Raw genomic sequence first — 27328 nt, 5'->3', positions numbered from 1 at the left:
TGAATCTTAAATGTCTCCCTAAGGCTTATGTGGTAAAGGTGGATCTGCCAGCCATTGGGCTGTGCGAGGCAGAAGGAAGTTAGGCAGCTGGGGTGTGCTCCTGAGGGCTGTGAAGACCCCGCCCGTTTCTTCCATCGCTTAGCTTCGGTATACCACATAGCGAGCAGCTCCATTGCCACGCCCTTCCAATACAACATACTGTGTGGCCACAGGCCCAAAACAACATGAGCAACCATCCATAGACTGCCACCTTTCAAACCAGGAGCCTAAAGAGATCTTTCCTCTTAAATTCATCACTGTGTCATTTTGTCGAACACAGAAATTAAGGATAAATGTGACCGTCTGTTGTGCCCAAGTTGCAAAGTCCCCAGAGACCACCAGGAAGACAGACCCACTAAACTGCAAAAGCAAGGTTTAATGATTGTTCATCCAACCACGACAGGGACCCCGTCTAGCAAGCTGATACAGCAGCCTCCAGAGGGAGTGAAGTTCCCTGTCTACTGCTAGGTTTTATAAACAAAAAATTTACAGGATGACATCAGTAGGTATGGGTTGGTTTCTGATTAGTTGACATTTGGGAACAATCAGGAGAATTTCTCAAAGTCGTATTTTGGCATGAAATGCCTGTGTACCAATTATTCTCATTGGTCAGTGCTGAGAGGGAACTTTCTGTGGTTTCTATGGCATTGTCTTGTTACTTGCAGGTGGCCTGTTGTACATAGACACCAGTAGTTTTCAGAACTATATCCTGGAGACTACAGGGGAGGTTTTGGTCCCCCCTGGAGTTTCTTTTGTGGCCAAACAGTTCCCAGGAACCAAGCATCTAGGAGGCTGGGGACAGGGGTCTGGAGTTTCTTTGTATTCAGTTTTGGCCCTAGACTCCAGGAGGTCAGAGGATCTGGAGTTTCCTTGTATCAGAGGCCTACGTGTGTTTTCTGAAGCCTGTCATGGCTGCTAAAGCAGGGGCTGAGTGAGGGTCTGGTCCCTTTATTTCTAAATTACTAGAAGAGAAGCCCTTGAGTTTAGTTTACCCCTTTCAACCATGATTTTATTTATGGTTTCAAAAGATGACTTTGATCCAGGAATAGTGGTACACCTTTTAATTTGAGCCCTCAAGAGGCTGAGGCAGGAGAATTGCAAGTTTCAGTTAAACTTGGGCTGTGTAGTTGAGACCCTGTCTTTAGAAACAGAGTCAGGTAGGTAGCAGTGGCACATGGCTTTAACTCCAGCACGAGGGAGGCAGAGGCAGAGGCAGAGGCAGAGGCAGAGGCAGGCTGATCTCTGAGAGTTTTCAAGGCCAGCCTGGTCTACAGAGTGCGTTCCAAGACAGACAAAGGAAAACAGTGAAACCCTGTCTCGAAGAACAAACAAAACAAAACAAAAAGAATCAAAGCCAAGTTGCAGGGTGGTGGTGGTGGTGTGTGCCTTTTTAGTACCAATACTTGGGAGGCAGAGGCAGGCCAATCTCTTTGAGTTCTAGGACAACCAAGGCTATACACACAGAGAAACCCTATCTCAAACATCGATCAATCAAACAAACAAACAAAAAAAGAGGAAGAAGAAACAATAAAGCAATAAATAAGATCAGAAGTTTAGCTTGGGAGTTGGTGGTGCACACCTCTAATCCCAGCAGCGCTATGGACGCAGAGGCAGGCAGATCTCTGTGAGTTCAAGGTCAGCCTGGGCTACAAGAGCTAGTTCCAGGACAGCCTCCAAAGCCACAGAGAAACCCGGTCTTGAAAAAACAAACAAACAAGCAAAAAAGAAGTTTAACATATTGGTTCTTGGGTGCTTGACTTCTGGTTTGTTGTGGAGGTAGGAACTGGAACGGAAGACTCGTTAGGATACGGGTGAATGTGGATGGTTGTAGAAATCAGGAAAAATGGCTGAACTTGAAGGTATAGATTACAGAGTAAAACTGATAAGGTTTGACAATGGTTTGGATGCAGTGGCTAGGCAGCAGGAGTCAGGGAAGAAAGGGACTGCAGGATGCAGATTAGGTTTCGGGCCGAATACCTGGAGAAATGGAGATGTCACCACTGGGGGACACGAGGAGAAAAAATGGTTTCCAGGGGAAAAGTCCACAAGGAAGTCAATTGCTACCTTTGTCCATGTTTTTTTCCAGAGTCCTTTTACACTGGAAACAGTATGGCTTTTGCCTTTGGCTAACCCTACAGCTAAAGGGAGAGATTCCAGCTACCAGTTTTGTAGAGCAAAGTTGAGAACACCTGGTGACTAAGACTAGCTCCACAGGAAGACAGCAGAGAATTAGATATTTATCACAGTGCAGGGACATGCATCGTCAGCAGAGAGGGAGCTTGGTCAGGGAAAGTTCCATGGAGGAATTATATCCTAGCTTCTAGAATCCATGAAAATCCAAATAGTGATATTGTATCCTCGAGGATGCTGACTCGGAGAGGTTGTTTGTAATTGTCCCCACTGTGGTCTGATTGTAACGGCCTTTCATCCATTGTCACTTTTTTTTTAGTCTAAGTATTAAGAAGCAACAAACAGACACGCACCCACGGTGTGTCACCTACTATTCCAGTGGCTGGGTGCTTATACTTGACACCTGTGCTCTCCAGTCTCCTTATCTCTGTGTAAATGGACGGACACACTGCTAAAGCTAGGCACTTAGCTTTAAGTCCCCCGACACTAAGATTTGCAAGCATCATTCTACTGTCTCCAACCACCAAGACACCCCACTTTTACTGCTAAGGCACCAGAAGCGCATCCACATTCCTCTAAAGTTCACCTTGCACCTGCAACACGCTAGGCGCATTTTGCCGGATCTGGGGGGTATACTGTGGACAGAACAAAATCCATGCCTATGTGTAGCTTCAGCCTGGGGGTTAAAGGAAGATATGGCATGCACGCCAAATACACGTGTATTGTATATGTAGTCATCAGAAGGTGATCAATGCTACAAAGAAAAATACAGCTGGATAGTGGGATCTGGATAAGTTGCTACTTAAAGTAAGGGTAGGCAGGATAGATTTCACCCAGAAGGCGACATCCGAGCAAATTATCAGGCGGGCCCAAGCGCGAAGAAAGGAAAGCGATTGGGGGTGAGACTGCTTAGTAGCCACCCACAACCCCACAACAGGGACGGCAAAACGCAGCCTCGGGAGGCCTGGAAACCACTAGGCCTCCTTCTTTAAACCCGCCTCTCTTTGTAGGTCGGGGATCCCCAGGCCCGGGCGAGAACGCGAGACGCGCAAGCGAGCAGCGCAGCGCTGGAGGAGCCAGCGTCCCGAGATGAGAGAAGCAGCCCGCACGACACATGCGCCAAGCCGGCAGGCCGGCGACGTGCTCCCCGGCAGGGCCGGCCCCAGACCAGCCTTGCACGAAGGCTCCGCCCGCCCCACCGCCCTCTTGGTTCCCGGCTCCCGAGTCTCCACGTAGCCGTTCCCCCCGCGGCTACGGATTGCGCAACTCGGGCGGATGGGCGGAGCCTGGGCGTGGGAGTGGGCGGGGCGGCGGCAAGCGGAAGGCGGGCGGAAGCCGCCTGCGCCGCCGCAGGGGGGCGGAGCGAGGCAGGCCCCGCGATGTGCGCCTGCGCACGCCCGCCGAGCGCCGCGGGCGGCTCTCCAGCCCCTCCCATCGGGGGGTCCCGCCCTCCCAGTCCCGGGGCGGGGTTCCTGCCCGCGCCTGCGCAGCGCGTCGCCGCGCCTCCCCGCGCCTGCTCAGATCGCCCCGGCTCCGCCCCCCCCGTCCTCCGGGTTTTTCCCGGGTGGGGGAGGAGGCGCGTCTCGGCGAGTCACGGTGATGGCGGCCGCCAGCCTGTGCTGAGGGAGCGGGCTCTCTGCGGCGGTCCTTGGCGCCAACTGCGGGCCCGGCGGCTGTGCGTGAGGCTTGAGGCGGAGGCGGAGGGGTTAGAAGGCGGCGGCGGCGGAGGAGGCGGCATCGGCGGCCGGCGCGGGGCAGGGGTGGGGGGGGACGCGAAGCGAGGGGCCCGGGGCGAGCGAGCCTCGGCGGGGCGAATGTGAGCAGCCCCCCGCCCCCACCGCCCAGAGAGAGAGAGAGAGGAGAGAGAGAGAGAGCCAGCGGGCCAGCCAGCGACGATCGCGGCCACCCCGGGGCGGCCAGGCCCCCGGCGCAGGCGGGCACCATGCAGGTCACTCTGAAGACGCTTCAGCAGCAGACCTTCAAGATCGACATCGACCCGGAGGAGACGGTACGCGAGCCCCGGGGCCCCGGCGAGCCGCAGGGAAGGGAGGGAGGGGAAGCCGGGGAACCGGGACGCCGTGGACCGAGGCAGCTCCCCCCCCGGGGGGGAGGCCGCGCGCGGGAGCCTCTCCCTCCGCCCGGAGGCCGCGCGGGCCCGGAGCGCGTGGTCCGCGGGGGGCGGGGGGGACGGACGGACCGAGGGAGGGGGAGGGGAGGCCCGGCGGGCCCCGGGCGCTGCAGAGCCTGGAGGCCTCAAGTGCAGACACACGCAGGGGGGGCGGGGAGGGAGCGAGCGAGCGAAGGAGACCCGGGCGTCGCCGCCATCATCGCCACCACCCTCCCCAAGACCAGGCTGGCTGGGTGCGGAGGGCCAGGGGTCGTCGGGGGCTCCCCGAGGTGCGATGGGGGGGCTCCCGTGTGCCCCGCGCCGTCTGCAGCCGGGAGGGACGATGGGGGAAGTGTGGGCCTGCCCAGGAAGCCCTTGTGTCTGTGTCCGCCTGGGGTCGTTTTTTTTTAGGTCCCCGTCCCCGGCCACCGAACCCACACCCACAGGTAGATGACGCTCATGAGGCCTCGGGGTTGGCGGCGGCGGCGGCGGTGAAGATATTTTTGCACTAGGAAGGTTCAGATCCCGGGTCTTCCCGTCATCTGGGGAGCCCGCAGGCTCCTTGGGCTACCAGGACTGTATAGTATGCGAGGGGAAGAGGAGAAGGAAATAAAAAGATACCGGAAAACTTTGCTTCCGAAGCCGATTACACACTTATCCCGGGTTCACGTGATAAGTCCCAAGGCTGTGGTCTTCGCTTCTGCCTACAAGAAAGATGTGCTGGGTCGGAGTTAATACAACTTATTTCTGTCCGGAGTCTTAAAAAAAATGCCAGGCGTGTGTAGATTTCCTCAGGTGCTGTGCAGGAGTAGTAAGCCACCAAATTGCTGGATAATTGTAGGTTTTTTTTTCTTCTACGACTGATTCTATTGGTTGAAGATCCACGGACGAGGTGTTAATTAAATAGACCCGAGTTCCATTGTGGCTCTGTAACTGGTTTACCACAACGTGGACAAATTACCTTGTTTCATTTTCTGGAACAGGAATAGTGCCAGCAGACATGTTAGGATTAAGTGGCATTTAGTTGGTTCATAAATGAGTCCTACATAATCAGTATAGATCAACGTTTGTGTGAACACTGTTTACCTATCTCATCTAATATTGTCAAATCTACTCTTTTTTTTTTTTTCTAGATGGTCTCCTACATTCTTTTTGATTTTAGAGACAGGTTTCTCTGTGGCTTTGGAGGCTGCCCTTGAACTAGCTCTTGTAGCCCAGGCTGACCTCGAACTCACAGAGATCTGCCTGCCTCTGCGTCCATAGCCCTGTCGGGATTAAAGGCGTGCACCACCACCGACCGGCTCAGCTCCTACATTCGTAAGCCAGGAATTCCAACCTTTTTGAAACTGGCACAAAATGATTTTATATGCAGTTATTTCATTTGCAGACATTTGAAATAATTATTGAAGGTACAGAAAATACCAGTTACTTAAGAGAACTCTGCAGCCTTCTCAGGAGCAATGTGGACTGTGGCCCAATAGAATTAAATTCTTAAATTTTTCTTTACTAAGAGTATTGTGTGGGACCGGGCATGCAAGCACAGTTACTTACCCGTGTTAAGCAAAGTTTGCAAAATGCCTGCTTGGCTTTGGCTCATTGGGGTGGTAAATGATAAGACATGGTAACTTTTTGAGCTTATAATATTTATCCCAGAATCCCCAAAGCAGAGAAACAGGTTCTACTTTATTTCTTTAATGTCTTTTGTTGGAGATTTGTGGTAACTTAATATACTGAAATACATATATATTGCTTAAAAATTTGTGCCACACTTTAGGCCTTCTACATGTCTGCTTTTTTATTTTTTAGTTTTTTGAGGCAGGGCTTCTATGGCTTTGGAGGCTGTTCTGGAACAAGCTCTTGCAGATCAGGCTGTTCTTGAACTCACAGTGCTGGGATTAAAGGCCAGGGGTAACCACTGCCAGGCTATCTGCTCTTATCTTTAAGCCAGTGCAACAGTAAATTTCTCACTGTACTTACTGTTTACAAATATATTTCCAGGGGATATAATGTTTTACTTCTAGAAGTACAACAACAGGGGGTGGTAGCCCACACCTTTAATCCCATCACTTGGGAGGCAGAGGCAGGGGGATCTTTGAGTTCAAGGCCAGATCTTTGAGTTTTATGACAGTCTATACCCTGTCTCAAAAAACCAAAAAAAAAAAAAAGAAGAAGAAAAGAGAAATACATATTTGGTAAGTTAGTGACTTCTTGACTTTGGTTACTAGAACAAATATATAATTTGTACTGTTAATGTAATATAAAAACCAGTGTTGCAGAAATGTTTTATAAGTCATGTTTTGATCCCATATTCCATGCATCTTTGTGTGCTGGGCATCCAGTCCAGGGACTTGACTTTGGGCTTTCTGCACACCAGAGAAACTCTACCAGTACTTACACCATACATAGCCCCTTCATTTACATCTATGCTGAGTGCACACTATAACACATTTTCTCTTACTGTTTATTCACTCATGTATTTGAGTGAGTGTTTCACTATGTAGTCCTGACTGACCTGGAACCCACAGAAAACCACCTGCCTCTGCCTCCCCTGCACTGGGATTCAAGCTATGTTTATTCCAGACAGGTTTCTCTCTGTAGTCCTTGCTGGCCTGGAACTCACAGAGTTCCTCAGTGCTGGGATTAAAGGCATGCTCCACCAAATCCCAGCTCAATTTTTTTGATACAGTGTTTTGTAGTAAAAATAAAAGGTGAAGATTATTTTAACAATGGATGACACAAAATACATTGTTTCTAATTTGTTAATAAAAGTAACCAGGGATTTTAGAAGTAGATTGGGGATTTATAAGTGGATGGGCAGGTAAAAGTTGATGTTGTCACCAAGCCTGAGGACCGAAGGATGTCCCACATCCACGAATGAATGAATGAATGTGTTTTAAAACTAGAATTTTAGGAACGCCTGCAATTTACAAAAATTGTCCTTGGAAACTTATATTTTCTGGTTTCAGGTTTGCTTAGTTTTTACTTAGAAGGGACTGAGGAAAATAAGTAAGGAGGTACCTTGTTAAACTCTTGGAAGTGCCCAGGCATGGTGGCGCATGCCTTTGATCCCAGCACTTGGGAGGCAGAGGCAGGCAGATCTCTGAGGTCAGTGTGTGGGAGCATTTTTCTGTCCCTCTGCTAGCTCCCAAATCACTGCTTCTGTCCTAACTAGGTCTTATAACTTAAGTTAACGTGTGATTTTATGGATCTGTGCTCTGTCTACCACATGGCTTTTACCTCTGTCCCATTTGTCTGATTGGCTTCTTCACCCTTCTCAATATCCTCTCTGCTCCAAGAATCCTGCCTAGAGGCTGCTTGACTTTTTGTTTGTTTTTTTTCGAGACAGGGTTTCTCTATTTTGGAGTGTGTCCTGGAACTCACTCTGTAGACAAGGCTGTCCTCGAACTCGGAGATCCATCTGCCTCTGCCTCCTGGGCTGTTTGACTTTTATTAAACCTGTCCAAGTGACACATTAACAACACACAAAAAGGTTGTTCTGCAACACCAGCCTGATCTACAGAGTGAGTCCTGGAACAGTCAGAGCTACACAGAGAAACCCTTTTTTGAAAGACCAACAAAGAAAAGTTCTTGGGATCCTGACATGACCATGAGTAAAATGAGAAAGGACTAAGAGCTAAGGGCAGTCTTGGAGTGATTGGTTCCTTGCTGGACTGGGTGGTGCTAAGGGAACTCTGCTGGGGGTGCTAAACACAGGGACTCTGAAGCCATGGTTTGTGTTTTCTGGGAGTTTATCACCTAGGTGAGTGAGCATCAGTAGCTAAAGGGCAAGGGGCATGTTTTCTTTGTTCTTGTTTCTTGAAAGTCCCTCTGGTTTTGCTTTTTTTTATGGCAAGATTTAAAAAATGACATTTTTGTGTATGGGTGTTCTGTCTGCATAAGTCTTTGTGCCATGTGTGTGCAGTGCCTGTGGAGGCCAGAAGAGGGCATCAGATTGCCCCTGGAGCTAAGGGACTGTTGGCAGTCTAGTCACCTTGTGGGTGTTGGAATTTGAACCTGGGTATAACCCCTGAGCCACCCATGAACCCCCACAAGACTCTTTAAGCACTTACTATTTTGTGCCACTTACTTGAGTGGACATTTCCATATGTTGTCTTCATCATTACCCTTGGCAGAGGCTCTAGCTTTTTGTTAATGATAGTAATGCATTCTTTATGTAATAGCCAAGCATTAAGATAACAAATTTCGAAGTGTTAGGTGTGGGAGGAGAGGTTTTTATAAAAGATTTGCTTTTTTCGTGGTGTTGTAAGTAGAATACTGTAAAATGATGAAGGAAATTTAAGCAGTCTCTATCATGTGCTAGTACAATTTTGAACTGTCTAATAGACCACTGCTGTAAACTTTGTTGTTGCTTGGTTGGTTTTGTTTTTTGAGTGTCTATAGCTGGCTTGACTCTGGTCTCAGCTTGTGGGTCGTGAACCCTTGGGTCTTGAAGGACCCTTTCACAAGGGACACATGGGATAGCCTTCATCCCAGACTTTTTTCCTTTTTAAATTTTTTAAAAATAAATGGATCCTCTGCTCTGTGTTTTATATTTTATTAATTCATTTTTATTTTATATGCATTCATTTGCCTGCATGTATGTCTGGAGTTTCAGGCAGTTGTGAGCTGCCATGTGGATGCCGGGAGTTGAACTCAGGTCCTCTGGAAGAGCAGCCAATGTTCTTAACTGCTGAATCAGCTCTCCAGTCCCTCATTTCAGAGTTTTATGTTGTGACGTATAACAAGCAAAAATACAGTTATGGAGTAGCAATAAAAGTAATCTTATGATGGGGGTCACCACTCCACAAGGAGCTATATTGAAGGGTTGAAGCATCAGGAAGGATGAGGAGCACTGTTAAGTCTTGAATGTTTCTGCAGTTTGGTGCCAGTGAACATTTAGCAGAAAAGAACACTTCAAAGTCCCTGAGCTGCTGATTGAAGGAGTCTTGCTGCTAATTAAGCCTGTTAACAGCAGGTGTGTGTATAGGTCAGAAGACAACTTTCAGGAATCTGTATTCATTTTCCACAACATGGGAGTCTTGAGGATCTAACTTGGATCATCGTTGCTGAGCCCTCTTGCCAGCCCCCCAGTGCAGAACCATCATATAGAATGTATGTAGCAGCCGGGCGTTGGTGGCGCACGCCTTTAATCCCAGCACTCGGGAGGCAGAAGCAGGTGGATCTCTGAGTTCGAGACCAGCCTGGACTACCAAGCGAGTTCTAGGACAGCCTCCAAAGCCACAGAGAAACCCTGTCTCGAAAAACCAAAAAAAAAAATGTATGTAGCATGCAAGTTAATCCTGCAGTCTGCCTATCCTTGATACAAGTTACATGTTTTGATTAAGGGGAGGAAGGTTACATGGACAGAAGGACTTAAATCTGTGATGCTCTTCAAATATCAAAACTTCAATGTGAATATATTATAAGTAATATTAAAGCTTTTTTGCTTTTCCTAGAGCTTGCTTTGTAGACCAGGCTAGCCTGGAACTCAGAGATACTGCCTCACGAGTGCTGGATTAAAGGCTTGAGGCACCAATGCCCGGCTGTCTTTTTTGCTTTTCAATTTGTTTCTATGACACACACATTATGGTTTGCTTTTTAAATTATTTCCATTGTGTCTGGTGTGTGTGTGTGTGTGTGTAGGTCAGAGGACAACTTTGGGGCGTTCTCTTTTTGTGGGTTCTATTCTAGGGATAAAACTCAAGGTCACTAGGCCTTTGTGCATGTGTTTTTTACCTGCTGAGCCATTTTGCCAGCCTTAATATGCTTTGGATAAAGTAACTACACATATTTGTATTCCTCGGTAGTTTGCTATATAGTGATTTACAAAGACTTGCCTCTTATGATTTTGGAGATTATAAAAAAGTAACTGCTTTAGTTTTTATTCTGTACACTATTTGCTAGCGGTTACTTTTTAGTGATTCATTTCTGTTTTAGTTCATTTATTTTTGTCAATATAGTCAATGATACAGTGCTTTCTAGGTTGTTAAAACAAACAGTAAATATGTTAAAAACTATCATTACAAGGTGAAGTTAAGTATTACTAGCATATAGTTAGGGCAGATAATACAGTAAGACTGAAAAATCTGATTTGGTTTTTCTGACTTAGTTTATTCTGTGCTCACAGTAGGCTTTTTATTTTCCTTAGTAAGCATTCAATAAAGATACTCACTGAAATGAGTGCAGTCTACATAGCGTGTGTGTGTGTGTGTGTGTGTGTGTGTGTGTGTGTGTGTGTGTGTGTGTGTAAGTGCTTTGCAGTATCTGAAATAGCATCGGTGAGGTGATAGTCCTTGACTAGGTGGCTACTTTAACATCACTGGATCACAGAAAGCCCTTCCTTGAGAACTTGGCAACGGAGTAACAACTGAACATGAGCACATTGCAAGATGCAGAGTCATTCTGTGGAGCCTTAGAGTACAGACTTAGGACTTAAGAATGTGCTTGGTGCCAGGTGGCGGCGGCGGCCATGCAGGCCTTTAATCCCAGCACTCTGTCTCCCGAGTGCCACCAGCTCCCAACTCATTTTATGATTTTTTTAAAGGTTATCTGGTCTTGTGTTGGGAATAGGTAGTAGAATGGACAGGAAAGAAGGGGGGGGGTCAGTTAGAGCTTGTGCAATAATTTTAAGCATGTGAACCTTTGACCAAGATTGGAGATGGAATTGAGAGCTACTTTTGCAAGGTGGAATTTTGAGATTTTTTTTGTGGGTTGGCATTCTTAATTTGGTGAATAAGTTGTGTGAATACTTGTATTTTTTTCCAGAAATATGGATGACTGAAAAGAACAATTGGTGGTTGGAGTAGGAACCTTGAGGTGGAAATGCTATTTGTTGAGTGTGGGTTACAGAGAATTGTAGATGGGAGATTACGTGGAGGTACGGAAATAGCCAGTGTGTGAGCTCTGTCAGTCTTTTCAGGCCCTGGTCTTTGAGAAATTGGAGCAGTGTCCTTAAGTTACTGTAAGTCCTTTAACTTCTGCACTTTGATTGTGAAGCCTTGGTAGGCAGATGCTACAAGCATGAAATTTAGGATCCTGGCATGCTCTAATAAGTGGAGTCTGGGACAGGAATGATCCAAGGAGAGTTTTGAAAAGAAAAGGGGGTCAGTCCTATTCAGTTCGGGGATGAGAAGGATAAGGCAGACCTGATGTTTGGGTTGGGTGGTTTGTAGGTCACTATTGACCCTGTGAGCAGTGTCCTAGTAGAAATGGTGTAGACGCTGAGGTGCAGTGGATGTCGTGCGGGAGTAGAGTGATAGCAGCGGGCAGACAGTATTCATTGTCTTTGCCGTTATCCTCTTTCCTAATTTGTGGTTTTAAAAATACCAAGTTGAGAATAGTGCTTCAGCTTTGTAAAATGGAGGAAGACCTTTTAAAAGGAAGACCATATTGCTGAAAGTGTGATTAGCGTATGTCATGAAAGTAAGTGGTGTCCGTTTGATTAATCTGTGAAAGGTGGCTTGTGTCTTTTGTCCCATTCTCAGCCACTGGTAAATGCCTCTTCCCCCTCCCAGTGCATTGATTGCTTTCTGTTGCTGTGACAAGAAAGACACCCATAACCCAGAGCAGCTGACAAAGAAAGTATATTTTGACTTATGGTTCTAGAAGGAAAGTTCATAGTGGCTAGGGAGTCAGCAGAAGGACAGCAGGAAACTGGAAGAAAGATCACTCTCATACCCTTGCAGGGAGCAGAGAGGCTGTGAACCCTAAGAGCAACCCCCAGATGTACAACAGTGCCACCAACTGGGGACCGAGTGTGCAAGCATGTGAGCCTGTGGGGCATTTCCCCTTCAGTATGCCACAACCAGTAATGCTTAGCTTTCCCTCTTCGCATCCAGATTCCACCTCTTAATGACATTTTTCAGGCATTTGACAGCAATTTCCTCTTCGCTGGCTCTCAGACCTTTATCTCACCACTTGTATGATTGCCTGTCAAGAGTAGGGTCAGTGACTGTACTCACATGCCTGGGAGACTTGGCAGAGCGTGACTGAAGCCAGACTGCCTGAGTCGGAGTACTGCCCAAGTAGCTGGTTTGTGACCTTGGGCAGCTTACCCAGCTGTGTCCTCATCTGTAAAGTGAGGACAGCGGTACTGGAAGTGTTGCATGACAGACTTTCGAAGATTCAGTGGATTTGAAATAGTATGTACATAGAATGTGATGTTAACAGTGCTTGGCAGTGTGTCCCAATCGGGAATTACAGGAGCTGTAAAATCCACCTTGGCGTTTCCACTTGAACTGTGAAGTCAGGCAGATATACTTAGTTGCATGAACCTGTCTCAGACTCTTGACCTTCAACATCAATTGCATATCTGACAGTCTTACTGATCCATTCCTTCTACTGCTGTAGGAAGAGTTCATTTTCTCTAAACTATTTTCTTGTTGCAGATTTTGACAGAACGTCTACAAGGCCCTACTACAACTACCTACTTGTTACTACTTTTTGTTGTTTTTAAATTGTAGATGCCTGTCTATTGATGTATGTACCACTTAAGGCTGGTTTCTGCAATTTTTTCACTGCATACTATCCCGTCTTCTGAAAAGGGCACCTGTATTGTCCCCTTGTGTGACTGTGACCAAGTATATCCAAGAGATCCACATAAGGGAAGGGCTTCAGAGGGTTCATCTTAGAGCATCATGGCACCTGGAGATGTTCTTTCAGCTTTACGTTGTCAGTGGCTTCGAAAGGTGTAGGCTGGAACCAAGGCCCTGCCATTTCAACGTAAAAATTAGACTTCTCTGGATACTATATGAAACTTGCTTTTTAAAGAAAGTGTTAAACCGAACCCTCCTGTAGCAGAGGGAACCCTGCCTAATGATGTCATCTGTCTCTCATAAACACCTGAGCAGTCTCACTCGTGAGTTCTGTAAACTCATTAATAAATCACAGAGCTCATCCAGGCAGTAAAGGTGGATCTGCTGCTAATGTCTGGCGCCTGTGATCAGCAGTGGGCGTGGCTGTCTCTTGTCCCCTGCTTTGGTTGGTTAAGCAGGCAGGCTCCCCTGACCCACGCAATCATGGCTGCTTTTGCCCTTTTAGAAACTTATAAGCTGTAGCTAGTGTGGAATTAACCTTATACAGTCTCTCCATTTCCTTTTTTTGTTTTGTTTTGTTTTTTTTTTTTTCGAGACAGGGTTTCTCTGTATTGTTTTGGAGGCTCATCCTGTAGACTAGGATGGCCTCGAACTCAGAGATCCGCCTGCCTCTGCCTCCCGAGTGCTGGGATTAAAGGCGTGCGCCACCAACGCCCGGCCAGTCTCTCCATTTCTAACTGCTTTGATAATAACATCTGGAATGTATTTTTAAAGCAATTAAACTGATGTGTATAGATTGATTTAGGAACATTTTACATAATTTCTGTGGAAAAAATCATAGATTGAGGATTTAAAATAGTAGCCTCTGGGTAATAACTCCAGTGAAGATTGCCTTTTAAAATAGTCGCATTTCTGTATTTGTCCACAAACACCACATGGAGGTGAGAGGACAAGCTGTGGGAATTGGCTCTCCTGTTTCTCCCCTTCTCATAGTAGGAGTGCTGGGATAAGACATGTACCACCAAGTAGAATTTATGAATCCCAGGAATCCACATTCAATTGTCAGGTGAATTCAAAGTATGCTTGTTTGTAGCAAGCATAATTATTTGAGCCATTTAATGTTATTTTATTTTAATTTTGATTATTAGTGGTATCTGCCTCCTCCCTTTTTTAAAATCTGAAATGCAGTATATTTTTTTGTATCAATAAGTATTGAGGAACAGTACAACATTTTATTTCAAACTCTAGTTTTTTCTTTAGTGAAGTAATCTAGGCTTGCTATAGTAAAAAGTGCAAGCTTTTGTCATTAGTTGCGAATCTCTTTCAGGTAATCACAGCTATACCAGATTTGTTTTCGAAAATAAGTTGTGCAAATACAAGGTTTTTTTTCCTTTACACAATTTTGTAAACATTTTTCGTTCATTGATACTTCAGTATTCAAGTGAATGCTTTGCGATAATTACTATTCCACTTTGGTGAGTGCTGACATTTGTGTTCGGGTTTTAGCGCTAAAGCCTTGGAAAGACAACGGGAGACTCTCCTTTGCATTGAATTACTGGCTCAGTGGCAAATGCATTGCCTTTAAAATGACTTTGTAAATGATAGTAAGTGTCAAAGCATGCTCACAAATAACTTGCCTATGAGCACTTGCCTATTTGAGGAGGATTCCTTCCAAAGTGACTCTTAAATAGCTAACTCCTTGATGCTTGAAGTTTGCTAGAAACTTCAGTTACTTCCCATATCCCGTACAAATCTCCCCTGACTGCTTGGCTGTCTTCAGGACATGGTGGCTGGTGTGGACTCAGCTGAGATGTAGGGCTGGGAAGAAGAGCTAATGAAGTAATCTCTGCTTTATGCAGACAGACAGGTCCAGACCACTCCCTGACCCCAAACAAAACCCTGCAGTACATAAGACCCTCACATGAATGATGTCACTGATGAACATTTTCTACTGTAAATCTTCTCCAGATTATTTGACTACCTAGTGAATGTAAATAGTGGTTATACTGTGTTCTCTGAGGACAGAAACAACTATTTCAGTCACTGTTGAGTCTTGGAATGTGGAACCTGCAGGTGTAAATGACTGCTATATTGTGAAGCCCTTCTCCGAGACATGGCAGGTTCACCACTAGCTTAACCAAATTGCTTGCCCCTGCCATTTTACTGTTTCCCTACAGGTGCAAGACTATTTTGTACTGCTTATTTTCATTTCCTGTTGAGTTGCATACTCAGATGATCAGTTTTTCTTTGTTGAGTAATGAATTTCTTTAGTGTTAATCCGATTCTTTCTATAGCCAAATGGCATAGTACGTTTTACAAAACTCTCCCTTGTTAGGCTTTTGATTTTTTTTTTTAAGTCACTGTTTTTATCTCTCAAGCAAAAGTTATTTAGCAGTAAATGAGCTCTCTTTTTGGTCCTATTGCATATTTTTGTTGTAATTCATGAGAATTTTTGTTCTTTTAATATGCAAAATTAGAAAGTGGTTTGTTGCTTAGGTCTTTATAAAATAACTTTGAATATTATGTTTATACAGGAAATAAAACTAGTTTTTTGGACTAATGAAGATGACTCAATGGGTTAAAAGCTTGTTTTAGTTATCATTGCTGTGATGAAATCCATGACCAAAAGTAACTTGGGAGGGGTTTGTTTGAGTTACTTTTCCACACCACCGTGGATCATTTAAGGACATCAGGACAACTCACACAGGGCAAGGAACTGGAGACAGGAACAGGAGAACCATGGAGGGACGGACGCTGCTTACTGGCTGGAGACAGGGACTGTTGCTCTACTAAACACCCCTACCAAAAGCAGCTTTAGAAGGGGTTTATTGTGGAAGGACTGTCATTCAAGGCTGTTAGAGCAGGAAGCTGGCAAGTTGCATTTCATCCCCACAGGAGGGGGGGAGGGCAAGGAGGTGGTGGACTGGTGCTCAGAGCTCACCCGCCCAACCTTCCAGGCTACCATCTCCAGGCTATACTCGCTGTAGGTTTGCTTCATACCTCCACAAGCAGCACCGCCACCGGGGCACCAAGCATCCAACTACACAATGAACCTGTGTGGATCCATCCCACCCAACAGCATGCCAGTTGTGCTGTTTCTCATTTAGCTGACTTTGGGCAAGTAGTTCAACTTTTGACATCTCCCATATGACCTAACTGTATCGTGCCTGGCTATTTTCCAAAGTCAGTATTCCACAGAGATACTTGACTCTGTGTTTACTGTGGCACAATTCCAAATATCTGAGTTAGAGAGCTAGTGGGTGGCTATCAGCAGAGAAATGGGTAAAGAAAACTTGGTATACACACCCAGTAGTACATTTTGTTGGCAGCCATAAAGAACAGTTAAACCGTTTTCATGGAAATGGATACAACTCAAGAGGACCATATGTAAATAACTTTGTCAGTTTTAGAGATACCGATAGCCCAGGTTTCCTCTCAATGTGTAGTTTCTAAATTGGATGAAGATAGATAAAATCATATGTGTATGTGACATGAAAGTAGAGGTGAAACTGTCTAGGGAAAGGAGATTAAAGCAGGGAGGAAGTGCCCACAGGGAGGAGATGAGGGATGTGCCCAGAGAGCACTGTACGCCTGTATGGAGATGTTTATGTAGCCTGGCACCATGTGCAGTGAGTATGCCAATCAATGGGGAAGGGAAGGTTAGAACAAAGTTCCCATAAGAAGGAGTAGTTAAGGCAGGAGTGGGTCCCAGTTGTTAAAGAGGTTGTGGACTTATAAGAAATAGGACATACACTTGGAAAATAGTGGCATGTAATTTATATTCTGAGTCTATGGACACTGAGGTGATTTGCTGAGTTTTTTCCTCCCTGAACAGTTAATTTACCTGTGCATTGTAGGAAATAGTGTGCCAAGAGCTGTGTGATGTTGGATTACATCAGAATGGCTCTTTAGGGAGTGTGGCACAGGCAACTTAGTCTTTCTAAAATACCCTAACGCTTGGAGTCACGGGAACTGTTGGGCTCTAGCTAACCCTGTACCTCTCTGCATTTCCATGTCATTGCCTGTAAAATTGAGTGTATGGCAGATAGTTCCTTTGATCTTAGTATTGCATTCTGTTGCACTGATGCTAAATGAGCATTCCAATCTTTTATTTTGGAAAGATCATCCCTATTTGTTAACATTTTGAAAAACCGTCTTGCTATGTCACCCAAGCCAGCCTGCAACTCAATGCGCTTGATAGCAGACAGGTTTCCCAGAGTGCTGAGATTACAGCTGTGCATCTTCACTTAGGTTGTACGGGGAGCACTAGAGAGATGGCTCAGCTGTAATGAGCACTGGCTGGTTTTCCACAAGACTAGGATTTGGTTCCCAGAACCCACGTGGTAGTTCACGTCTGTAACTCCAGTCCCCAAGGACTCTGGTGCCCTCCTGGCCTCTGTGAGTTCTTCTTGCAGAAAGTAAACAGACATACATGCAGGTGAAATGCCTATGCACATAAAAATAAATTGCAAAGAAAACTTTTTCTGCAGTTTTTTTGAAAGCCTAGACAGTTTTCAAAAGTATTCTAGAAAATTGAAGCGAATGGTAACTCCTGATCTTGTTTTTGTGTGTGTGTGTGCCTTCAAAGTAATATATTTCCGTTAATGTATGAGGGAGAGCCATGTCTGTCTTTAACTCATAAACCTCTCTACTTTCTGATTAGGTCAAGGAGTTGGTTAGACTCATTTTCTAATTCTTTATAATGAGCTGATTGTCACATAATTTTAGGAATCCACTAGGGTGAGACTGATTCTGAAAGAGGAGTTACTTGAGACCCATTTAAGTAGCCCAGAGGCTCTCAGCTTTTGCTGAACTTGGAAACAAACACCTTGTGATGGTTTTTAAAACACTGTGCTTGGGAAATGGCATTATGTTTTCATTTCTGATTGATTATAATGAACCATTCTAATACATTTACCTTAAGCTTTGATGTTTCTTATTTTAACTGAAACATTTTATTTCTTAGAACTCTTAGGTAAAAAGACTTTTGTTTTAATTACACTTTTTCTTTAGTTTACTTGCTTATCATGGGGAATTGAGAACAGCTTATGGGAGTCATTTCTCCTTCCTCCATGGGTCCTGGGGATTGAACTCAGGTTCAGCTACAAGTTCCTTTACCTGCTGAGCCCTTTTACTGACCCCAGAAGGCTTTTTCTCTCTCTCCCTCCCCTCCCTCCCTTCCTCCCTCCCCCCACCATCACTCCCTCCCATCTCCCAACACAGGGGTTCTCTGTGGCTTTGGATCCTGTCCTGGAACTAGCTCTTTTAGACCAGGCTGGCCTGGAAATCATAGAGACCCCACCTGCCTCTGACTCCCAAATGCTGGGATTAAGGCGCTACCAGGTCTAGTTGGTCTGGAACTCACTGTATATGGAGCAGGCTTTTGAGCTCTGACCTAGGATTTCTGTTTTTGTGATGAATATGACCTTCACAAACAAACAAGCCAGGGAGAAAAGGGTTTATAAATTGGCTTACACTTCCACATTGTAGCCCATCATCTAAGGAAGTCAGGACAGGAACTCAAGAAGGAACTTACGCAGGAGCAGATGCAGAGGACATGGAGGGTGCTGCTTACTTACTTGTTTGCTCTCCAGGGATGGCACCACCACTGGTCCCTTCAGTCAGTCACTAGGAAAAAACTGAGCCATCTCTCCAGTCCCCTACACTAATTAAAATGTACTAGAATTTTATATTGCAGTCTGTTTTCAGTGTACATTGTAATTTTTTTGTTTAGGCTTAATTTTCTATTTTTAACCTTTCTTATAGGTAAAGGCACTGAAAGAGAAGATTGAATCTGAAAAGGGGAAAGACGCCTTTCCAGTCGCTGGTCAGAAGTTAATCTATGCAGGTATGAATGCAATTCTGAAATTAATTGCATGTCTTCTGTATTTCACATTGCTTTTGTTTTAGAGATGTTGTCTTAGAAATGACGTTATTTTCCTTTTCTTTTTTCTTTTTTTGGTTTTTCGAGACGGTTTCTCTGTGGCTTTGGAGGTTGTCCTGGGAAGTAGCTGTGGTAGACCAGGCTGGTCTTGAACTCACAGAGATCCGCCTGCCTCTGCCTCCCGAGTGTTGGGATTAAAGGCGAGCACCACCAATGCCCGGCAGAAATAACAGTATTTTCATACTGACATTTTGAGAAACATGGTTGTATAGATGACAGTAGAAGAAGCGGTATTTAAAATTATGGTTTGATATTCAGTCTTCTTGGCACATTTCCCTCCTGTCCATGTGAGCACTGTGACTGACTGTCAGTCATAAACTGAACATCATTGCTTTCACTCTATTAAGAACTTGTGTACTAGCTAACTAATGTGCATGAAATTGTTCCTGTCAAAGAAAATTTATGTCTTTGTAAACTACCAAAGTTGAAGAATGAAGGCTTGTTTTGTTTAATACATCAAAAGGCCTTCATAGGATTCCCCCCTGGAGAATTAAAGTACAAAATATATAGAGTACTTAGAAATTGGTAAGAAAAAGAGGCCCCAATAAGAAAGCACCCAAGAGTATGACTAGGAAATTGCAAATTAGTTAGCCTTACTGATACCCAGGAAAATATGTTAAAAATAGGCAGAATTTAGTACAGAAACTACTTTGAAGAAACTACTAAACACTGTCATTGTAGGCATTAGGGGAACTATTTTTAGCCTGTTCTTTTCATTTTGTGGAACTTTTGTAGTATTTGTTTTTCTTTTTTTGTATTTTTGAAACAGGGTCTTACTCTGCAGGCCTTGCTGTCCTGGAACTCACTATATGAAGCAGGCTGGCATAAAACTAAAGGAGTGGGGCTGGAGAGATGGCTCAGAGGTTAAGAGCACTGACTGCTCTTCCAGAGGTCCTGAGTTCAATTCCCAGCAACCATACGGTGGCTCACAACCATCTGTAATGAGATCTGGTGCCCTTTCCTAGCGTGCAGGCAGGATGTTGTATTCATAATAAACAAACAAACAAATAAATAAACTCTTAAAAAAAAAACTAAAGGAGTTCTCCCTGCCTCTGCCTCAAGGGTGCTGGGATTAAAGACAGTTAAGATTAGGTGATAGCTCATTGACCTAACCCCATTGTTGTAGGTCAGAATTCAGACACCAGCTGTAAAATTTGGCGCACAGCCTCTTATCTCATTTCTGCTATTTTTTGTGCAGTTCATTTACTTTAGGCGATGGCCATTTTTAGAATGGAGACCTAAATTCAAGGGAAAGGAGCCACCCAGGAGCCCTGACCTGAGCTTGGCCTTGGTCTTTGCACTATGCTGAGCTCTACACTTCTTCCCCTTTCTTGTGCATTACGCTGCTTTCTGAAAGGGTTTGTTTACTTATGCATTTCTGACTGTCTGCTGTTTCAATAGGGAGTTGTTCATCCTTTCTTTCCATGACCAGGCAATTGAAAATGTTTAATTATGTTTTCAGGACTGATTTCAAGTGGACACAGTTAATTAACAAGTTAAAAACCAAATCAGTTGGCATTTTATATACTGAAGACAGTATAGTGTTAGACATCTTTTCAGCAGATGACTACGCTCTTAAAGTAGTATATATCCATTATATATATATTAGCTAGTCGCTAAAGTTGGCTTAATAGAATTAATGTTGCTGATAAATTAAGAGTAATTTCTTTAAGACAAAGCTTAAGGTGTTCTTAAATAGCATTTTCTTCCCTGAATTATTAGGCAAAATCCTCAGTGATGATACTGCTCTCAAGGAATACAAGATTGATGAGAAAAATTTCGTGGTGGTTATGGTGACAAAAGTAAGTTTCATCCCCTTGCTGTATTGTTAGCATGTGACTCTGAAAAGCAGCGGCCAGGTCCACAGTGGGCAGCTTTACATTTCCACAGCATGGTATATGCGATGAATAACATGATGCTTTCTAAGATGTAGGCAGATTATCACAGTCCCTGTAAAGGGAATAGTTAGATAGCTGTAGCTCTATAATATCTTTCATCCTGTAGCCTTTCAGGTGCTAGTTAAGTTATATGTTAGACCTGACAAGCTCATGACAAAAAAAAGTTCAGTTTTCAGTGAACAGAAGTTTTAGGAAATAGGAAAAGTCAACTAAAGAAATGATGGGGTAATTTTTGTGCGTAGCTTTTAAGTGAGCGCTGTTTTGTGATTTATGATGTTGAAATGTATTGGATAATTTTTTTGAAGGTAAACTTTTTTCTTAGAGGTTGAGGCCTGGCGCAAAAGCTCAGCCAGTATAAAGTGTTTGCTTAATTTGCAAGTCTCCGTTTTATCTCTCCAGAGCCTTCATTAAAAGGATGTTATATCACATGCATTACTGGGAGTCAGAGACAAGCTGGGGCTTACTGTCCTTCTAGTCTAGCCTACCTAGTGAGTTTCAGACCAGTGAGACACTTCATTTATTCTTTTCCTTTTGGGTGTGGCTGGTCTTTGGGAGAATGCATCTGCTCTCTTGGCCTCTTCGTGCATTCCTGCACACATTTATGATCGAAGCTTGAGCATGGATCCTTAAAGAGTGCTTTGTGTGCTTGCTATTTAAAGATACATAACCTGAGAAAGAATGGGGTATTCAGTCACATTGTCATTGATGTAACATTCAAGGTAGAAGTATAAAGTAGAAAAGGGTTTATTAGCTCAGGCAGCGTTTTGGAGGATGGAAGTTCAAACAGCATGGGCAAGACACACAAGGCCTTGCCTCTTGTAGTTGTGTTGTCGTGGTGGGAATATGTGTCTATTTCTAACGGTGTTTGGAGAGCCTCGGAGGCTCTGCTGTGATCTAATATAAAGCTCTACCTTCAATACCACATTCAGATTTAATTTCTTCCCTTTTCATATTGGTTTATCATAAGACTTTTAGGGCTTATGCCAGGTATGGTGTTACACATTTAATCCAAGCACTTTGGAGAAAGGCAGGCAGACCTTTGAGTTCTAGGCCAGCCTGGTTGACAATAAGACTTACGGCTTAAATTGCCAGAGTTCAAGAGGGAGCAAACATAGTAAGCATAGCAATCATAATAATGAAAGTAAGTTTAAGTTGGGAGTTCGTTAATCAAAGACTAACAGTAGAATAAATGAGCTTTCCCCAGAGTCACACAATAATAATAATAGCAGTAGGAAAATACCGGATGATAAAAAATTTAGTCCATATAGGATGGAATATTGTTCATCTCTAAAGAAAAATGAAATCACAAAAGTTTCAGGGAAATAGACTTGAAGCGCATTGAGTGAGGTCACTCAGTCTCAAAGGAAAAAATGTATGTTCTCCCTCATTAATGATAGTCTGTCATGTACTCATGTATATTTGTAAACATACATGTAAGCATAGTTAACATGTGAAAAGAATAAGAAAGGTGAAATTCATATGAATTAGCTCACATAGAGTATATTTATCATGTAGGTATTTTGCTCTGTTAAAGTATAATATTTTTTATACAAAGTAGCTCCTTAGATGAGCAGTGTCCACATGTGATTTTGTGAGGGGCTGTGGCTTTATTGGGAGATGGGAATCTTCCTTTTATTGTTCATTGTTTGGAAATTCCTCAGGCTTTAGTTCTTTACAAGCACTGCTGAACTCGATGTGTTTTTTCTTTAATAAATAATAATGTTAAAAGTGTGTTTAAGACAGTCATATATTTGGAATTTTAGAATTCCTGGGAATTATCCCTGAAATTCAAGAGTAACATGTCAGGAATTTGAAATACTGAGAGACTTTCTAGTTATTACTCTAAAATGTACCATTGTTACTGAATAAATATACTTAAAATTTTTTAAAGAAAATAGTTTAAATTCCAACTACTGTAGATTTTTGTACTCAGGAACAAAAGGCAAGCAAAGCAGTCTTACATGCTAGTGTTTTGTTTTGAGAACTGTCCGTAAGGAAGGACTGAGATGGGTCTAATGTTAATTGCACTTGATAGCTGGGATACTGTAAGTTGTCTTAGGAACCCTGAGGAGTGGTGAAGTGCTTTCACTTCTCACGTTACCATTATCATCCGGTCACTGGTGTTTAGGCTCTTGTTGCTGTCCAATTCCAATGGGTGACCACATGTCTTACATTTGCTCTGCTTTTTAACACATCAGCCCAAAGCAGTGACGACGCCAGCGCCAGCAACAACTCAGCCATCGAATACTCCGGCCACTACAGCAGTGAGCTCCTCCACAGCAACGACTGTGGCTCAGGCTCCAGCCCCCACCCCTGCTTCGGCTCCTGCGTCCACACCCACATCTACTGCTCCAGCCTCAACTACAGCATCTTCTGAACCTGCACCTGCCAGTGCAGCTCAGCCTGAGAAACCTGCAGAAAAGCCAGCCCCGTCACCAGTGGTTACCAGCCCAGCACCAGCTGACAGGTAAGGAAGGACTACCTTTTAAGAAATTATATCACAAAGTGGTCGTATTTTGGAATTCTAAAAAATCCAGCTATTTCATTTTTTTATGTCTTAGTGAACTGTGAATCATGTCTTTCATGTTTGTATGTACATGCACACACTTGTGTGTGGAGGACACAGGTTGATGTATCTTCTAATGCTCTCCACTATTTATTTGAGACAGGGTCTTTGGCTGAATCCAGAGCTTTCCAGTTTAGTTAGACTGTCCAGTGAACCTTTCTCCCAGTGCTGGAGCTACAGGGGCGTGCCGCTACACCCTGCTTTGATACGGCTTCTGGAGAGCTGAAATCAAGTTCTTATGCTCGTATCGCAGGGCCTGTATCAACAGATCTGTCTTCCCAGCAGATCTGTCTTACCATGCAGGCCTACTGAGTGCTGAGACTACAGCAGTGTTTTGTCACATCAAGTCTAGAACAAAATAAGCCAGAAACATAAGCTGAGCACTACAAAGCAGTGTCACACCTTTCTGTCGTTTACAATGGTCATTACGTTTTTATTGTGTGTGTCTGTGTTGTGTGTCATGCATGTGGAAGTCAGTACAGCTTGCGGAGTCTCCTTTCCTGGACATGTCCTTTATGTCTAGGAAAAATGGGATGGTCTAATACAGTCGGTGATGAGTGATTGTCTCTGGTTTAGGAAGAAGTGGAAGGAACAACGAAAGGGAGGGTGGAGTTCTGGGAGGGACTATGCTCAGTGTGCACGTGTGTTGTGGATATTTAGAAACACAGCGATTACAATGTTTAGTGTGTGTGAGTATGCATGCACACATGTGTAGAGCCTTGGAGGTCAGAAGAGGCACAGCTGGACTTTGAGTTACAGGCAGTTGTGAGCCACCATGTGGGTGTGCATATACACACGTGATTATTTATCCACTTAATCTGATTCCCCAAGGAGCAGAAGCATAGGGGTGCACGTGTGCCTGCACATGGTGTTTCCCAGGGTTACCCAAGGCCACAGGCCTTTAAAATTGGTTTCCTTTAGGATAAAAGAAGGTCTGTGCTCTCGCCTGCGTCTCCTTCTTTTGTGTGTGCCATATTTCTTAAGTTGTGTACCTTCTTTCTCTACCACGGTTGAAAGTACTCTGAAAACCTCCCTGGGACAGACTTGCCAGCCTCATGTGGTTCTACATGTGCTACTTTTATCATGTGCTGCATTTGATATTTCTTCTGCTATGACTTGATGTGTGGGTTATTTTGACTGCGGTGTCGTTCTCATACTTCTTAGCAAGTTTTCTCTAAGCTTTGTTTTGTGTCTTTTTGACATTGTTTAGAAGTGATAAGTCCTACAGGTATTCTAAGAGACTGACTTACTCACAGACTTCAATACATACAAGAATTCTTTAGAAATTAGTTACTATAAGAATTTAAATGAATTTTGCATACTTTTTGAATTGTAATTTTTCTAAAAATCCTTTACAGTACACCAGGAGATTCTTCCCGGTCAAATCTTTTTGAAGATGCAACAAGTGCCCTTGGTGAGTGTCTGACTTACAAATAAGTCCTGAGACTGGGGCTTCACCTTCTGGATCACACTGTATATCTGCTTCATGGTCACTTAGAAATGATACTGAATTCCTTAAAATCTCCTCTTACAATTGAGCACCCTCCTTTGAAGCTAATTCTTTTCCCAACCAGAGTTTCATGTGTGGTCCTAACAGGCGTGGTCTGAGTGTAGACTTATGGCGGTGGTGCCTTTGGAATGGAAGGTTTGCTCTTTTCTTTCTGTGCCTCCCATTGGTTTGTTCACCTCCAGCTTCATCCAGTGAAGTGGCTTTCTATATTTCCAGCTGCATCCTGTTGCTTATATGGGCACATAGCAGAAAGGCCTGCTTGCCCCACCTTTGTTTGACCTGTTTGTTAATAAGTCTTCCACCTTCCCTTCATTTCTAATCCATCAGCCCTTTTTCTTCCTATTAAGCCCCTGTCGTGGGTAGAGGGCTGGAATAGGTGCACTCACTTGTGCCATTGGCTTCTGGGCTTTCCAGCAGCAGCATTCTGACAGCACTGACTCCTTGGGATTACAGATTGGTCCTGAGTTAGTTGGCCTTTAACTCCTTGGTATCCTCATTGCAGTTAGTGACAGAAAATTGTAGTTGTCTTAAATAGTCAACACAAGATTTCCTGGGTGTGCCAAAATCAGAATTTCATAATCTGACTGTCCTAGGACAAGACTCCCCCAAATACTGCCAATATGCATCCATTCATGAGACAGAAGACATACTCCTTCTCATACACGGAAAGCCATAAATTGTAGAGGATTGTTATAAAGGTATTGGAAGAACTGGAGAAGAGGATCACACAGAGGATGGTAAACAGTTCAGTAGCTTCAGAGCAGAGCCAGTTGGCACTGGTCTCTAAGGTTATTAATACTGTTATAGTATTGCCATAATAGAGTGCTTTGGTGCTGTTGAGCAGGAGCCAGGTAAATTATGCCAATTGCTGATGCTACATCTAAGTTATTCATGGTGGTGTTGATGATTTTTACTTACATATTTTTGAAGGACAGGCATAAAACAGTTTTGCTCATGTTTCAGTCTGTAGGAAGCAGAACAATTTATGGCTTGGTCAAGAATCCAATAGACAGAAATGCCAGTACCCTTACATTTATGTCTTTACGCCTCCTAGATCGTTGTTGCTCTGCTCTGCAGCAGAGTCCCTCCCTGCTTCTTAACTTCCTATTTGACTTTTGTGATGCCTGTCTGCCTTTGCTGTATCTGAACCATTCTTCTCAAAGACTCTAGTAAAATCTTGTTGTTCCTGACTGTTTTCTTTGGTTCTGCTTTAGACCATAGTTAACATCCAGACTATGGGAATGCCTAAATACCATGTCTATGCTTCTCATCTCCCACTTAACTTGCAGGTGTGTTTAACTCCAGATAGGAAATGTACAGCCTCCACAGTGCCTTTGTTCCCTTACTGGCTTGCACCAGAGTGCTGTTTACAGTGACACATGACTGCTGGTTGGTTAAACTAGAGGGCAGAGCTGGGGTGGAGAAGGGAGACAGTGACCAAATCCACTTGATGGGGTGGTCAGAAAGGTGGCGGTACCCAGAACACAGGTGAAAAAGAGGACAGTCTTAATAGCTCTGGGTTTAGAGTGGGTGTAGCTTTCCTTAAGGCAAGGCATCTGGGAAGGTTGGAGATAGCCTGTGCCCAGTGACTCACTCACAATACATGTAACTCAATCCTTGGGTGTGAAATTGTATCTTGCTAACCTTTGTTTCTCATCAGTTTGAAAATATAAAGTGTCTCATTACACCAGAATTGATTGATTGAAATACATACAAAAACAGACTTCTCCCATACTGCCATTGAACTTCAGTAGGAGGAAGGCTGACCTTAAGCTCAGACAGAGCCGCTTTCCAAACGGTGGGATTACAAGAACAACCCATTTGTCTGTCTCTCATAACAGGTTGCCCTCTGTGACCTGTGAATATTTGTATTTGTACCTGATATTTCTATTGTGCATATAAAACCACATAATTTTCTGTTCCTTTTTAAGTTACCACAAACTTAATGATATGAAGCAATTTGTTATCCGGCTATTTTTATAGGTCAGAACTTTTTACAGTGTTCTTGTTGACTGATACCAAGGAGTCAGTAAGGCTGTTTTTGGAGATTGGGTGAACCTAGTTCCTTATCACTTCCAGATTCTAGAAGCTTGCAGAACCTTTCTCAATCTGCAGAGAGAGACAGCAGCAGAGTTCTGCTCCTCCTTTCTGTCTTCATTGTCTCTAACCCTTTCTGTCACTCTCTTTGTCACATAATCTATATCTTACAGGTTCTAGTTGGGATTAAAATGTGAGTGTTTTTGGGAGGGCATTCTGCTTACTTGGATAATTGTTGACTTTATACTGTTAGTTGCCTTTGTTTAGCATAGTAGTGTATGAAGCATAGACATGTAGTCAAGAAGTGTAGACAGAATGTTTCTTGAATGTTCATGTGCCTTTTCCTTATTCCCACTCACTTGTTTAGTGACAGGTCAGTCCTACGAGAATATGGTAACTGAAATCATGTCAATGGGCTATGAACAAGAGCAAGTAATTGCAGCCCTGAGAGCCAGTTTCAACAACCCCGACAGAGCCGTGGAATACCTTCTAATGGTGAGAAGTGTGTTTTACCTCCCATTGTCTTTCATTTCAGTTTGGTGGGGACTACTCTATGCTAGATA

At 44.0% G+C, this 27328-nt stretch overlaps 1 protein-coding gene across 1 annotated transcript in view; it reads left to right on the top strand.

Annotated features, from left to right (window-relative positions):
* Positions 1-3937: 3937 nt before the first annotated feature.
* Rad23b (RAD23 homolog B, nucleotide excision repair protein) overlaps positions 3938-27328 on the top strand; it is a 31233-nt gene continuing 7842 nt past the window's right edge. Inside the window, exons 1-6 of the mRNA XM_005076492.4 lie at positions 3938-4177; positions 18577-18658; positions 20477-20556; positions 22851-23119; positions 24577-24632; positions 27133-27260. Of these exons, the coding sequence (XP_005076549.1) occupies positions 4112-4177; positions 18577-18658; positions 20477-20556; positions 22851-23119; positions 24577-24632; positions 27133-27260 (681 nt within the window). The 5' untranslated portion in view covers positions 3938-4111. The remainder of the gene's footprint in view (positions 4178-18576; positions 18659-20476; positions 20557-22850; positions 23120-24576; positions 24633-27132; positions 27261-27328) is intronic.

Source organism: Mesocricetus auratus, unplaced genomic scaffold (genome assembly GCF_017639785.1).
Source record: "Mesocricetus auratus isolate SY011 unplaced genomic scaffold, BCM_Maur_2.0 Super-Scaffold_6730, whole genome shotgun sequence".
Classification (NCBI taxonomy): Eukaryota; Metazoa; Chordata; class Mammalia; order Rodentia; family Cricetidae; genus Mesocricetus; species Mesocricetus auratus.
This window is presented reverse-complemented; position numbering and strand designations above follow the sequence as displayed.